The 15,211-nt window shown below is 42.9% G+C and overlaps 1 protein-coding gene across 3 annotated transcripts in view; it reads left to right on the top strand.

Annotated features, from left to right (window-relative positions):
* Positions 1 to 1,948: 1,948 nt before the first annotated feature.
* Positions 1,949 to 15,211, top strand: part of gripap1 (GRIP1 associated protein 1) — a 52,306-nt gene continuing 39,043 nt past the window's right edge. For 2 of the 3 annotated variants that reach the window (XM_030733588.1, XM_030733587.1), the window contains exons 1-9: positions 1,949 to 2,083; positions 3,742 to 3,808; positions 4,890 to 4,951; positions 5,151 to 5,177; positions 6,799 to 6,906; positions 6,993 to 7,158; positions 8,751 to 8,917; positions 9,255 to 9,294; positions 11,127 to 11,293. In XM_030733588.1, coding sequence (XP_030589448.1) covers positions 2,036 to 2,083; positions 3,742 to 3,808; positions 4,890 to 4,951; positions 5,151 to 5,177; positions 6,799 to 6,906; positions 6,993 to 7,158; positions 8,751 to 8,917; positions 9,255 to 9,294; positions 11,127 to 11,293 — 852 coding nt within the window. In that variant the 5' untranslated portion in view covers positions 1,949 to 2,035. The remainder of the gene's footprint in view (positions 2,084 to 3,741; positions 3,809 to 4,889; positions 4,952 to 5,150; positions 5,178 to 6,798; positions 6,907 to 6,992; positions 7,159 to 8,750; positions 8,918 to 9,254; positions 9,295 to 11,126; positions 11,294 to 15,211) is intronic. The other variant, XM_030733589.1, reaches the window with a different exon arrangement.

The raw sequence follows: 15,211 nt of genomic DNA, 5'->3' as shown, positions 1-15,211 counted from the left end.
CCTGTGTGCAATCAGACAACCTGTTTCACCTGTGTGCTCACCAGGCAGCGTACAGAGATAGATGTTCTAGATAGACAAGTGCCAATAGATGCAGCTGAAGCAGGAAATAAGAACTGCTGCTACGTTTTCAGCCTCCTTTGAAGCTAAAAATGTAAGCACATGTTTAAAAACACTTAATTGGGACATAAATACAGTATATACATAAATCTGCCTCTTGTCTAGCTGAATAACCACAAATACGCTCAAACCAGCTGCTTAGAGACAAAATACACTCTGACACCATTAAGGTAAAATTATTCAAGTACTGGGTCGGTCTCAATTTGACCTTCAGAGCAGACGTAACTCTTCATGGCACAGATTAAACAAGTTGCTGGGAACATTCCTCAGAGATTTTGGTCCATATTAATGTGATAGTGTCACATTTCCTGCAGATTTGTTGGCACAGCTGTGGTGTGAGTCTCCCATTTCACCAAATCCCAACGGTGCTCTACTGGATTGAGATCTGGTGACTGTGGAGGCGGTTTGAGTACAGTGAGCTCACCGTCATGCTCAAGAAACCAGTTTGAGATGATTTCAGCTTTGTGACATGGCACGTTATCGTGTTGGGAGCAGGATAATGTGCCATGTTGGGTCATGTTGGGTCATACATCGTAAGCAGCAATACTCAGGTAGGCTGTGGTGTTTAAACAATGCTCAGATGGTCCTAATAGGTTCAAAGAGTGCCAAGAAAATGTCCCCACACCAGCAGCAGCACTGCCATATCCCATTGAATCGAGGCAGGATGGATCCATGTTTTCATGTTGTTCATGCCAAATTCTGACCCTGCCGTCTGAATATCACAGAAAAATTTGAGACTTATCAGACCAGGCAACATTTTTCCAACCTTCTACTGTCCAGTTTTAGTGAGCCTGTGTGATCTGCGCCCTCACTTTCTTTTTCAAACAATTCTCTGTAAACTCAGACCAACCCATCTGGCACCAACAATCGGGCCACATTCAAAGCCACTTAAATCCCTTTTCTTCCTCAGGCTGATGCTCAGTTTGAACTTCTGCAGTTTTTGCAGTCGCTGCCATATGATCAGCTGATTAGGTATTTGAGTTAACTGAACAGGTGTACCTAATAAAGTGGCTGCTGGTGTGTGTGTATTAGTGTAATATATTAAACTTTTCTACAAAGGGACAAATAGTTAATATTAGTAAATGTGAAATAGCCACAAAATCAAACTCAGAGGAAAATGAGTACAATGAAACAAAACAACCAGAAAAAAGAGGCAAAAATGACTCCAGAGACCAGAAGGAATTTAAAAAGATGCCAAAGAACTAAAAAGTGATGGAAATTCACTACCAAGAAACAGAAATCAACTACACTTAAACGACCAAAAACAACTTCACATGAATAAATTAAGAGACACATCGCAAATAAATCCCACTACTCTGGATCGGATATTTTCTTAATTAATGAAAATGGCCCTGACACCATTGTAGATCTGTTACATCTTTCAGAAACTAAAGTGACACCTTAACAATGTTTGTCTGCATAACACTCCAAACCGCAGCCTTACCGTATAATTAATAACGTAATTTAAAGAAAAAGCTCTCACATCTGAGAAGCTGGGAGTGAAATGATTGGAGTTTTTAAACAGATTTACTGGAATTATTTCACTAAGGGACAACTCACTTTAACTTTAAGTGTTGAACAGCAGTAAATAATCTATAATAACGTATTGTATTTCATTAGCTATTAGGACATTTGTATTGAACGGTCTGTACATATTTAAATCCCACCGCGCAGTATTTGCCGTTCTTGAGTAAAAAGGTAGTTTGGCTCAGGAATTGTGGTTGTTGTTGTTTTCAGTTCTCGGAAACAGCGTCAGAGTGAGCACTCTGTCTTATTGGGCCCCTCTCTGTCGACTGCGCGGTTCTCGGAAACAGCGTCAGAGTGAGAGCTCCTTCCTGTCTTCTCCTCCGTCAGCTGCTGCGTCTCCTCCTCCGCTAGCTTAGCCTGCTAGCTCGCAGCAGCTGCAGTGCAGGTAAACATGGCCATGTCGCAGGCTCTCTCCGAGGAGGAGTTCCACCGGATGCAGGTGAGAAAAAAACACGGCGGCTGTTCTTTCAGATCGCTGGGCTCACACATGGGTAGCTGTCAGTGGGGTGAAGAACACCTGCGCGGTACGGCAGCCAGGTGCAGCATCACTGTCAGAGGCGTTAGCTTACCCTGCTAATCGTGAGCCGCTACTGGGTGGGAGCGGTAAGAAGGGCTAGCTCGGCTGACGTTATTAATTTAACGTTGTCAGGGAGGTAACGGGCAGTCCGAGCCCTGACATGCCTCAGGGTGATGTACCTGACAAGGAGAAGAAGCAGCCACAGTGGGAGAGCTCGGTTCCACAGCTAGCCTTGCTTAGCCTCCTCCAATTAAAAGGAAAGCCCAGCTTAGCATTTTGGGTGCTAACCGTTATTTCTATCTGACAGCCGGCTAACATGTTAGCATTCACGGGACCGTCGCCCTGCTGAGAGTCACGGGGTCCGAGGCAATCTGCGGCTGGCTTCTCTGCACCGGAGACAGGGCCGGGAGGCACAAACACCTGTTAACGCGCTAACCACAGACCTCACTTACCACTTTATTAGCTCTACATATTTATAACTATAGATTTGTTCACTGTTATTACCCAAAGTATAACTAAACAGGAATGCCGACTCTATTTTCACGCACAGTAAACAGCAAAACAGAAGAATTTCAAAGATATAAACTACCAACCACCGTCAAAAAAAAGATGATGGGCTGCTTTTGTTACCGTTAGGAATACAAAGGTGTAGTTAAAATGCAAACATGTGCGCAGTGCTCTCTAAATGCAACTGCAAGGCCCCCCAGGGGAAGTGAGGTGTTGCCTAAAAGGGTGGTATGTGGTTATTTATTGCTGCTTATGTTAATGTTTATGAGCAGGAAGGGATATCTGAATGTGAAGTTCAACAAATGACGAAGACGCATAGACACAGAAGCGGCCATCCTGGTGTCACACACTCCTACGTTAACTGATGATTTGTTTTCTTAGTTTTCTCGTGTTTTGTCGCATTGTATTAAAGACTTCTTTAACGCTGTGGTCTGTGAGAGACTGTTAGTGGACAGCCGGAGCTCATCCTCAGTATGTGCGCTCTTTTTTTAAGTCAATGTACATTGACTTAAAAAAAGAGCGCACACACTGAGGATATAAGATTATGTTTGGGAGTCTCTGCTATAGACTGTATACTGTTCTCTGTTATGAACATGGACAGTATTTGAGGTGCATGTAGCTACAATGATGTCACCCATTGGTCTGAGATGTCCTGCTGGGAAGCGTCAGGTTGCCATCTTGGCCTTTTGAAACCGGATATGACATTCCTGGGATGGATCCAACAATGAAACCGGCCGTCTTAGTGCTTCAGTTGAAGGCAGCTGGACTTCTTTTTGGTTTCCCATTGGAGGTGGTCCTGAGAGGTGCTGACCACCTTTGTACCGCCAGCGGTTATTTGGCCTGTTGCTGATATTCTGTGATCTTTGGTCACCACGCCGCTGCTAGTTGTATGGAGTACAGCAATTAATTTGCATGTTAAAACAACCCAGTTGACCTTTTATAACGGGATGTAAATGCAGTGTCTATCAGCTGATGATTCATCTAGTTTCTTAGTGACACTAGCTATGAAAGCTGGTCATAAATTAATATGTGTGTCTGTGTGTGTGTGTGTGTGTGTTCGTGCGTGTGCGCAGGCCCAGCTGTTGGAGCTGCGGACTCAGAACTACCAGCTGTCTGACGATCTCAGGAAGAACTCGGCAGGTAAAACCTGTTGCTCTTTGTCCTTGTTGTTGCTGTTGCTGCTGCTCATTTCGCCATCAGAGGAAATTACCACAAACACTCGAGCTGCTCTACAAAGCAACAGATTCTTTTGGACTACAGAAGAAGAAGGAAATCATGTTTGTCACAGCTCCATAGACCCTCAGTATAAAACCAGTTTACCTGCTCCTGGGCTGTTTTTCTTTCTCAGTGTTTATCCAGGTGAAAGTCTTACTCAGATTAAAATTCTTTTTCAGGGTTGACCTTGCCAAGGGGGCAGCAGTCATTATAATAGACAAACACACAAATGCAAATCTCATACAGAGAGAGAGAGAGCGAGCACAACATCCAGATTATATAAAATTAAAGGTCAAGACCAAAACAGCTTTAAGAGCAACCACATTGTCCAAGAGGCCTTTTTTTTAAATCCATTCTTTACAAGCGACTGATATAAACTGTTTACTGTGGGAGAGTTTCTGTTTCAGGTCTGTCTGTAGATTATTCCAAAAAAGGATTTTTAGGGTTTTTTTGTTTTGGAAAGGGTTGAGGTTAGTTGGGTTAAAAATATCACAAAATATACGAGTGTAACTGTTAATATACCTGAACTGTGTGGGAAACACTGTAAGCCTTGAATGTATTGAAGGATTAATCAATGAAAAATCATTGCCTCCCTCCTGACCCCTCAGCATCAGCAATTTTTTTGTATAACGGCTTTAATATGTTTAATGAAGCACATTTTTGCTTTCATAATATGAACATTTTCAGAGTAACAGGCCCTCAGAATACAGAAATGTGGGTCCAAGAAGTTTAGCCTTATTTTGGCAGCATTTTTGACCCTTCACAGCTTCATAAGTACAGGGATATCCACATGAAAAAATTCAGGGCTCAAAAAACATTTAAGCAAATAAAAATAAATCGTGACAAGTCTTATTTTTGTTCTGCACAGTTTTTTCTGTAACTGAGTAACAATATCATGGGATATTTTGTAATTGCAGTAAAACTGTAGCAGTCGGATGTAGATGAACAGAAACGATCGCGGATGCTTGACCAGTAAAACTTTAATTCTCGTCTTTGTGCGTTTCAGAACTGAACGCCGTCCGTCAGAAGAATGTGGTTTTGGAAAGAGATTTTACCAAAGCACAGAAGGTAAAAATCACTTTATTACTGTGTTATTGTTTTTTGTACATGTGACTGAGGAGAAACTGAACCTGCTCACCTGAATTTGGAGTTTTTTTTCTTATAAAGCTGAGTGAAGAGTTTTTTTATTTCCTCAGTTATTTCAAACCATCTCTTTTTGTTCATGTTTGTTTATATTAATAATTTTTTATGCTTTTCTTCTTTTCAGGCTGTGAATAAGAGCAAGAAAGCTCAGGTAAGCTATTGTTTGGTGACTGTTGTTACCTCTCTCAGTTTAATGTTTTATTACACTCATTTTGTTAATTCAAGTGTAAACATATGATTTCACCTTATTTTGCCATAATTGTTGTAAAACAGTTTTCATATTTTTATGTTTACGTTGTATCCTGAGAAGGAAGAAAGACGATGAGACCTCCTGTCATCTTTGTCCAGCATTTATATTTTTAGTCTGTTAAACCTTCAGAGACTTTATTCTTGTTCATATGTGCTCACCTTTTGTTACAGCTGTTGTAACTGTGCAACGTTACTAACCTGAGTCACACCGCACAGGTGAACCAGAACGTGGTCTGTAAAGAGCTGCAATTATAAATGGCTTCCTCATAATGCTAACTCAATAACCAGTAATCTGCTAATTGGAGGTTTAACAACCCGCAGTGCAAACATCAACAATAACGTATAATCCCATCTTCCAGCCACAGGGAGCTGTTGAGGTCAAAGTGTAATACTCAGGTGAAAGCTGTGATGCTTAAACCTGTTCAGGGGACAGGTGAACGTCAGAATAACTTTTTTCCCCCTGTTTTGTGTTGCTCATCTGCTCTAAAGAACAACTAAAGTATGACTGACTGCAACATATTCCACTTAGTTTCTGTCTGCATCCTTTGAAATATACAAGCTCCACACAGCAGCCCTGCGAGTGACTTCAAAAGACTCAACTGCTGTGCTGATAGACCTACGCCAGCTGTTCCTGTTGGAGGCCGGGGCCGTCCAGTGGGAGGGGCTGATGCTACAGGCGTTTAAGGAGGACTTTAGTAGGTCCTTGTACCGCTTTTTAGGGGCCCCTCTGCTGCATTTTCCAGAGGTCAGCTCACTGTACAGCACTATGTAGACAGTAGTCTTCCATGCTAGAGATGTGTCCAGCCCAGCAAAGTCATGATTTGAGCAGCGTGGCTTCGATGCTGGGAGCTCCGCGTGTTGGAGGACCTCAGTGTTGGTCACGAAGTCACTCCAGTAGATCTTGAGGATGGAACGGAGGCAGTGGAAATGCTGTGGAAAGATTTCCTTCATGCTGTGTGCAAAGAGGCTTTATGGTGGAGTGGAGTGTGCGCAGAACTGGCCCCACCCTTTAAACCTGAGGCTCATCCACCATGGCCTGGCAAGCTAGGACGATGGCAGTGAATACCCAGGTCGTAGGGAGTTGCTGGTGAGTGCTGAAGTACAACATTAGACCACCTGCGGTACCCCCAACTCCGCATTTATCTTCAGGGTTTACTCCCAAAGCCTTTCCCATGAGTGGGTATAGCCGCAAGGCAGCGGGGGTTTGAAATCAGAGTTTCCCTTCTCCTAGATGAGCGGCCGTCCACGGCTAACGAGCGCCATCTGCCCGAAGAAACGTGAAAATACAGCACTTTATTCTCACTTGGATTTTGTCAGTCTGTCTGTCTTCAGTAGGAGGTCCTGTAACCAACAGTCTGTTTTCTTTCTTTTTTTTTAATAAAGAATTTTCCATTTAAAGACGAGTTGCAACCTTGAGACGGTGTTTTGTGAAACTAAACATCTAAAGTGTCTAAAACTTCTGCAGAACATGTGACCTGAAAAGTTTCTTATGTTATGATCGTGTCTGTTTTTCTTTACTGTAGGAGGTGGACGCCTTGCTGAGTGAGAATGAGATGCTTCAGGGGAAACTCCACAGTCAGGAGGAAGATTTCAGACTACAGAACAGCACTCTGATGACCGAACTCTCCAAGGTGAGTCTGAGTGTTTGTGCGTCGTTCAGACACTTTAGAGGCATCTAATAATTGTTGTAATGTTCGTGCTATCCTCCTTTTTCTAGTTGTGTACTCAGATCGAGCAGCTGGAGCAGGAGAACCAGCGCCTGAAGAAGGAAGGAGGAGCAGCATCTGCATCCACCCCCCCACCTAACCCTGTTTCTAGCCCCATGGATGGAGAGCTGCTCCGCCTCCAAGCAGAAAACTCCACCCTCCAGAAGAAAATGAAGGGTGAGGTTACATTCAACATCCGTCTTCTCCACAGTTTTGTTTTAGAGACTCAGATTTTAAGATTTTTTTACATGTATAAAACAGCCCGAAAGAGTTTATAGAATTAAAGGAGAGTGAAAGAAAAAGAAGAACCAGGTAAATATGACTCAGCCTTTACTTTCAGTTGTTGATTGGATATTTGCCCATCTGTGTTCCCTAATACAGGAGGTTGAGTCACAGCTCTCTCTCTCTTCCTGCATCAGCAGCAGTGTATTAACCCTATAACAGCTATTAACCCGCTGAAGCAGCCGTTAACTGCCTTTACTTGCCGTGAACAGCTGGTCACGGAACTTTGAATTACTGTAATTACGCGAACGTTTGTCCTATCTGAAAAATTCAGATGGTTTCAGAAAGCTTAGAAATTGGGCTTCACAGCCAATATAGGGTTATTACGGTAATTGTTGCCAGAAGTCGGTGAAAGGCGGCACTTTTGAAGTACATTCTGTCGCTGGCGACCTGTTCAGTGTTACAGGGTTAAAGCCTGAAGCAGCCTGAGCGGCACAGTTGATCTGAATTTGATACACAGTCAGCGGTATCCTGTGCTGGTTGTTCTGCTGCAGTTTTTCTACAACCGAATATTAATTTTCACAGTTGTGTGTCTGAATATTTAAAAACGTAAAATTCCCCAAAAACATTACAATAGAAGCTCAGCTTCTAAAGGGCTTTTATTGTAAACATTTCCTGATGTAACTTTAGTCATTTCTCTGTTGACTTTGGTTTTACTGACTACTGGAGATTTTAGAGGAAATGAGGTCATTTTGAAAGGAGAAGCATGTATGAAACGAACCTAAAAGGACTTGGAAGAACACCAGAAACCAGAACTGCTGAGAAGTGTAAATGTGTGCACATGGAAAAATACCACGTTATACATGTGGGCATTTAGCTGCCTGTGTTTTATCCTGCTGCCTTTTTTTTTTAGGATACTTAGAAAAACATTTTCATCACACATGTGAATTCTTAGACGTTCACACTGTTGATTGAATTATTTGCGTAGGGGAACCTCTTTGTTGGTGTGTGGGGTTGAAGCTCCTGCAGGGCAGAGACACATTCAGGGTCGTCTTCTCAGACATGTAAACATGAGAGTGAAATCAGTTTCATCTAAGTCAGGCGAGGCGTTTGAGTTTTAGGGACCTGTTCTGAGATCTTGTTGATCATCCCTCGTGTACACCGTCAGGGTCGTTCACACACAGCCACAAATGATTTAGCCTGCGTTAACTAGAGGACGTAAGTGGACAGATGTCAGCTGAACAGTTTTAAGTTATAACTTTTGTCTGGTTATTTATTTCACTTTTTTAAAAAAAAATGTTTTTATTGTGGGAGAGCTGTTTACAAATCTTTATTCTCCCCTACGGACAATTTGTTCCACAGCAGTGGTAAAAAAAAAAAGCATAAAACAAACAAGTGTAACACGACAACACACATAAAATCACAACAAATCATAACACACACAGAGCGCACACACATCTACCTGCCTGTCGCCGTCACCAGCGCCCACACGAGTCCTTCATGAAATGAATGAACATCGTGTGATGTGAGGTGTGATTCTCCTGCAGCCCTCCAGGAGCGCTTCGACAAGGAGCTGCAGAGGCAGGCAAATGTTCACGGCAGCCAGGGCGCTGCCACGGAGACTGACGGGTCAGCTGGCACCAACGGAGTCTCTGATGTCACAGGGATGGGGGAGGAGTCATTGCCAGGGGGAACCAATGAGAGACTGGAGCAGGTGATTTGAATTCAAAGAGACATTTGATGTTTTCAGTTGTTTAATGGAGCCACTGAGGATGACGTGTTCACATTAAATTTTTTATTTGACAGTCCAAAAGCCCCAGATATTCAGTTTACAGTTTAGATATGATAAAGAAGTTCTTTAATTTTTTTACCTCCAAATTACCTCCAGAATTTCTTCTCTTAATTTAATGCCAGTCAGCTGAGGTAGTGGTGATGTAGAAGGCTTTATTCATTTAAAAAAATATATTTTGCCCCCTCATGTATGTTAAAATGCACCTGTAGTAATATACTATATTGATATAAATGTTTTTTTTCCTCTTGTCTGTTTTCAGACGGAGGCTGAGCTGCAGCAGACGGAGAAACAGCTACACGGTCAGTTTATAGTTTGTTGTTTGTATCACAGCATTTCCCTTCAAAAGAATAACTCCTGTTCCTTCATGTGATATTTAGCAATCCCCCCTAAAATATTTGCTGTTGTTATAAAACAAAAGTGTAAAGATGAAAAAATTGCATTGAAATAGTGTCTGTCCCACTGTAAGTAGTTTCATTGCCCTGAAGCAGCGATGAACCATGTGAGTTTCACATGCAGGGAAACAGGATTTATCCTCCACAGTGGGTTACTCTGAGCTGTGCTTTCTGCTCTCTGCCTTCACTCAACATGAACTTTGAAGGGTGCACACGCTGGATTCTGTCACATTACCTTCAGCATCATAGAAGTTAAATGGAGTTTAGAGTCAGAGCTAATTTTCTGAAGCCTTCAGTCTGATGTTGTTATTCAAGCTATTTCTTACAGTTGGCAGCCCCCCCCCCCCCCCCCCCCCCCCCCCCCCACGTGCAACAGTGCGTTAATCCGACTGTTTGAGGTGCTCGGCTCTGAGCGCACCGATCTCAAAAACACTTGATTTTTTTTCTGTGTTCGTAGTAATGAATGAACCTGTACAGCAGTGCGATTCACTGATGCGTCTTTGGAGCAGCAGTGGAGCTGTTTTATATCTGCACGGGGGATTTGTTGACAAGAAAAATGCTGAATATCACACGATTTCAGCTTCAGCGTGTACCTCAGTGAAGTGAAATGATGGCCGAGCTGTTTTTATTTATCCGATCCTTTAAGGACCGAACTGGCTGGTCTGAAGATCGACTTGCTGCACAAAGATGATCAAAATGGGACGTTTTTGTTGTGTGAATGCATCCGACAGCTGAGACTTTTTATAAGGTCATCTTCCTGCAGCAAGCTTTATGAACCGATTTTCATAGAAAACCAGTGTTTCCTTTACCATAAACGCTCAAAAGATCTGCAGAAACGCTTTAATCTGTCGAGCTTGCAAAGCTTTTAGCCTTTTAGTCTGAATTTTGGGCTTCTTACGGTGAACCCACAGCCTATAGGTGCAGAGCAGCTAGCTGGCTCAGGGCAGACACACACTACAAGCTGACACAGGGAAGAACGATTAAATCTCATAGGAAGCTGAAGCTCACCAAGGCTTTAAAGAAATCCCAGGATTTTAATGTGGATATAAAAGCTGAAGCTTCTTGAGTATTCTCTGGTAGAGCTGCAAAGCCAAAACCGGTGGTAATAGCTTTGTTTCTTACTCCAATTTTAGACTTTTTTTTATGGTGGCATTCACAGATTATCAGTGTCATTAATGAATTATTGCAGCAGGTATTTGAAGTGTTGATCCCAAAATTTAAAGTGTCTGCAGATTATATCTAAACTAACCATAACTATCTAAACTAGCTGCCTTTGGCTGCTGGTAGCTCCACATGTTTGATTTGGAGTTTTACCCCAGATGCCCTTCCTGATGCAACTCCTGTCAAAGTTACCGCGTGTTATTTATCTGTTCATTGTGGTGACTTATAAATGAAGTGAAGCCTTTCAGGTGTGCTGCTGTTCTCTGCTCTGATAAATGTTGGATGACACGTCATCCAACATACGAACAAAGTGACTTGAATGTGAAAAGCTGCAGAGTTCAAATTGACAGGGTGTCAGTGAACACACCTCAACAAACCCACAAGATGCAGCAGGTGATGTTTGACTTTGCAGCTCAGCCGGAAAATCCTGGACTCAGACCCAGACTGACTCCTCCAGAGATTAAAAACAAATATTAAAAAAAACAAACAAACTCTCAGATGGCGTGTAAAGTGAGGAGCTGGTGTAGTGTGTGTCTGGCCTAACGGACTGCCCCTGCTGTGTGCGGCGCCCCCTTTAGGCCTGTCAGAGAAGAGCGTAGAGAAGATTGTAGCTAAGCAGGCAGCGCTAGGCTGGTCGGCTGCTCTCTGTCCAATAACTCACTGCTTTGGACCAGAGCTGGAGATGGCCCTGAACACCGAGCAGGAGGAGAAGAGGCTGCTGAAGGAGCAGATCCACACCCTGGAGGTACAAATGCACACAAAAAGCACAAAACACACCTGCACCCACACAAATCTGAGCAACCTCCACTCGAGTGCTTCCTTCATGCATTAGCTTCACTACAGTTCAGATTTAAATGAATGAATTTGTGCATGTGAAACTTTAAAAGAGCATATAACTTATGATGCATTTTGCAGACTACAGTCATAAACAGTTGAGTTATCGAAGTCTATTCAAAGAAAATGTTTTATCTAAGTCTTTGAGTCATATTTCAATCGTTAAGTCCCAACCGTCTTGGTTACTGTTTGCACTTCTTTCAAACCTGGTAAGTTATAGACTTACAAAATTGATTGAAATTATACAGGAAATGTTTTTTTCATGTTTTTCTTCAGTTTGGTCACAACATGAGAGCCTTTCATGTGTGTCGTTGTTGAGACTCGGATATCTGTGCTGTGCCTGTTATTAAAACTCTCTCCAGAGGAATGCTTCCTAATGCCTCATAAATCTAATAAAGCAAACCCACTCCGGAAGCAAAGTCAGGTCACGATGTCCTGTTGCTTTCATCGTCATCGTGTTTTCGGCCAAATCATGGACGTTTCTTTACATTCTGTCGATTGTTTAAAATGTTCCCAAATTAACGTTACACCACGTTAAACACAGGAATTACCTGTAAGGTACTTGCACATTGTGGGTGTGATTAACACATTGGATCATGTTAAACAGAAATAAATTTTAGTTAGCAAGCTAATTTTAGGCAGCACCTTACACTAGCCCTCTCTCAAATTTGTGGATGGGTGCTGTCCCGCTCCGTGGGCTCCACATACAGACCGGCTCAATATTTTCTTTGGCTCTGAAAGCTCAGCGGGTCTCCTGCAGTCAGTTTTAGTTGCGACTGCAGCGAATGCAGCGTTGGACACCGAGGAGCTCAGCAAAGAGTCCGTTCATGTTTCCATTTTTTAAAATTTTTTTTATTTGCTTCTCAAACAAACCCAAATTTTTTTTTTTTTTTTTTGCGTTTTTTTTTGGCCACAGCGACTTTTGTTGTCAGTGGAGAGAGAGACAGGAAATGGGGGGAAGATACAGGGGAAGACACGCGGGCAAATTGGCGACAGGCCGATACTCGAACCCGCGCCACCCGCACCGCAACGCACGGCATACGTATGTGGTTGCCGGCTTCATCACTAAGCCACCCGGGCGAAATTGCTCATCAGAGAATTCACCGATGAGCTTATTGATCTGGTGTGGCCCCCGGGCCGATGCAGAGAAGCTTATTGGAACAGATTTTAAAATTATTATTTCATTATTATTGGAAAAGATTTTTTAATTCCATGTGAACAGCGATAAAGTTTAAATTGGTGATAAACTGCTGTTAACATTTAACTTTATTAACTGCTTAACATCATAAGAGTCAAAAGGAATTCAGTCCCATGTTTGCCCTTGTGATCAATATTAGATAACACTGTAGGATGTTAGTGTCTGACGGACTTCCGCTTCATACTTTTCCTGCTACTTCTTCTGTGGTGTAATGATGTCTGTTCTGTCATGTAATTAACTTCCACTTATCTAGAAAGGCGACAGAATGAAAACGTCTAAATGGCGGCAGATGAAATGGCTGCATGTTGTGTGGGAGAGAGGAAACTAATTAATTCATGACGGGAACATAAACGCCAGCTGGGGAGCAGCGGTGAAATGTCAGCACGACTAACGGACGACTCTGTCCTCTCCTCGGTGCTCGCTCAGCGCCAGCTGATGGAAACAGAGGCTTTTATGGGAAACGTGCCTGAAGATAATTGCGGTTTCTTGGCCTGTAAATTGCTTGAACATTACAGGTTTGACAAATGACTGCAAATATGAGGAGTGTTTCTCCTGTAAACAAAAACAGCTAAAACGCTGTGTGCCGACCCTGCTTGAGTCCAGCCGTTCACCCCGGATGCTTGTGAGAATTTAGACATAAGTGTCACAGTGTGCATTTTAAATCAGCCAGCAGGGACAGCTGGGAATTTGAGCCAAAGTCACAACTCAGCTCTTAATGTGTTGCCAAATGACTCTGTCAAAGTCATCCACAGTAAAAAAAAAAAAAGCCTCTAAAGGAGCCTGCATACTTTCTGCAGTCTTGGCGTGTCCTTGCAGCCGCTGTCACTTGGTGTTGGCTCTCACTGCGGTATTGTATCACTTCCTGTTCCTGTTTCGGAGCACAGTGTTTTGCTGTCTGTTAGCTGTTATATCTGTATAACTCGATTTATCTGAATAATAACATATTTTAGTGTAATCTTCACCTACTTTAAATAGCATACTCTTTGCTGAATCACCTGTATTCACATTACTCACTTTATTTGTTTTTAGAAATTCGCTAGCTTAGCTCAGCTAGTAGCTTAGCCCTTAGCCGACTCACTACCAGCATGGCTTCTTCTCCTGTCTCTCCTGCACTTTCCTGCTCTGGGTGTCACATGTTTAGTTACTCCTCGGCCTCCTTTAGCAGTAACGGTACTTGTAATAAATGTAGTCTGTTTGTAGCTCTGGAGGCCAGGCTTTCTGAACTGGAGACTCGGCTCCGCACCCTGGAAAAACCTACATCTAGCCAGGCCCCTGTAGCGGGTGCGGACCATGGTAGCTTAGCCGCCGTTAGCTCCCCCCCAGCAGATCCCGAGCAGCAGGGAAAACAGGCCAGCTGGGTGACGGTGAGGAGGAAGCGTAGTCCTAAGCAGAAGCCCCGGGTACACCACCAACCTGTTCACGTCTCTAACCGTTTTTCTCCACTCGGCGACACACCCGCCGAGGAACAAACTCTGGTTATTGGTGACTCTGTTTTGAGAAACGTGAAGCTAGAGACACCGGCGACCATAGTCAAATGTCTTCCAGGGGCCAGAGCAGGCGACATTCATGGAAATTTGAAACTGCTGGCTAAGGCTAATCGTAGATTTGGTAAGATCATTATTCACGTCGGCAGTAATGACACCCGGTTACGCCAATCGGAGGTCACTAAAATTAATATTGACTCGGTGTGTAACTTTGCTAAAACGATGTCGGACTCTGTAGTTTTCTCTGGGCCCCTCCCCAATCAGACCAGGAGCGACATGTTTAGCCGCATGTTCTCCTTGAATCGCTGGCTGTCTGAGTGGTGTCCAAAAAATGACGTGGGCTTCATAGATAATTGGCAAAGTTTCTGGGGAAAACCTGGTCTTGTTAGGAGAGACGGCATCCATCCCACTTTGGATGGAGCAGCTCTCATTTCTAGAAATCTGGCCAAATTTATTAACCCTCCTAAAAACTGACTACCCAGGGTTGAGACCAGGAAGCAGAGTTGCAGTCTTACACGCCTCTCTGCAGCTTCTCTCCTCCTGCCATCCCCCCAAAACCCCATCCCCATAGAGTCGGTGCCTGCTCCCAGACCACCAAAAACCAAAGCTAAAATCAGCAAAAAGCTATTTAAGCATAAAAATTCAAAAACAATAAATAATACAGCTTCATCAACTGCACCAAAAAATAAAACAATTAAATGTGGATTATTAAACATTAGGTCTCTCTCTTCCAAGTCCCTATTAGTAAATGATTTAATAATTGATCAACGTATTGATTTATTCTGCCTTACAGAAACCTGGTTACAGCAGGATGAATATGTTAGTTTAAATGAATCAACACCCCTGAGTCACAGTAACTGTCAGAATGCTCGAAGCACAGGTCGAGGAGGAGGATTAGCTGCAATCTTCAATTCCAGTTTATTAATTAATCAAAGACCCAGACAAAGTTTTCATTCTTTTGAAAGCCTGACTCTTAGTCTTGTCCATCCTAATTGGGAAAATCAAAAACCTGTTTTATTTGTTATTATCTATCGCCCACCTGGTCCCTACTCAGAGTTTCTGTCTGATTTCTCAGACTTTTTATCTGATTTAGTGCTCAGTTCAGATAAAATAATTATAGTGGGTGATTTTAACATCCATGTAGATG

This window comes from Archocentrus centrarchus, chromosome 7 (genome assembly GCF_007364275.1).
Source record: "Archocentrus centrarchus isolate MPI-CPG fArcCen1 chromosome 7, fArcCen1, whole genome shotgun sequence".
NCBI lineage: Eukaryota > Metazoa > Chordata > Actinopteri > Cichliformes > Cichlidae > Archocentrus > Archocentrus centrarchus.
The sequence above is the reverse complement of the archived record's forward strand: the minus strand, read 5'-3'. Positions and strand labels throughout refer to the sequence as shown.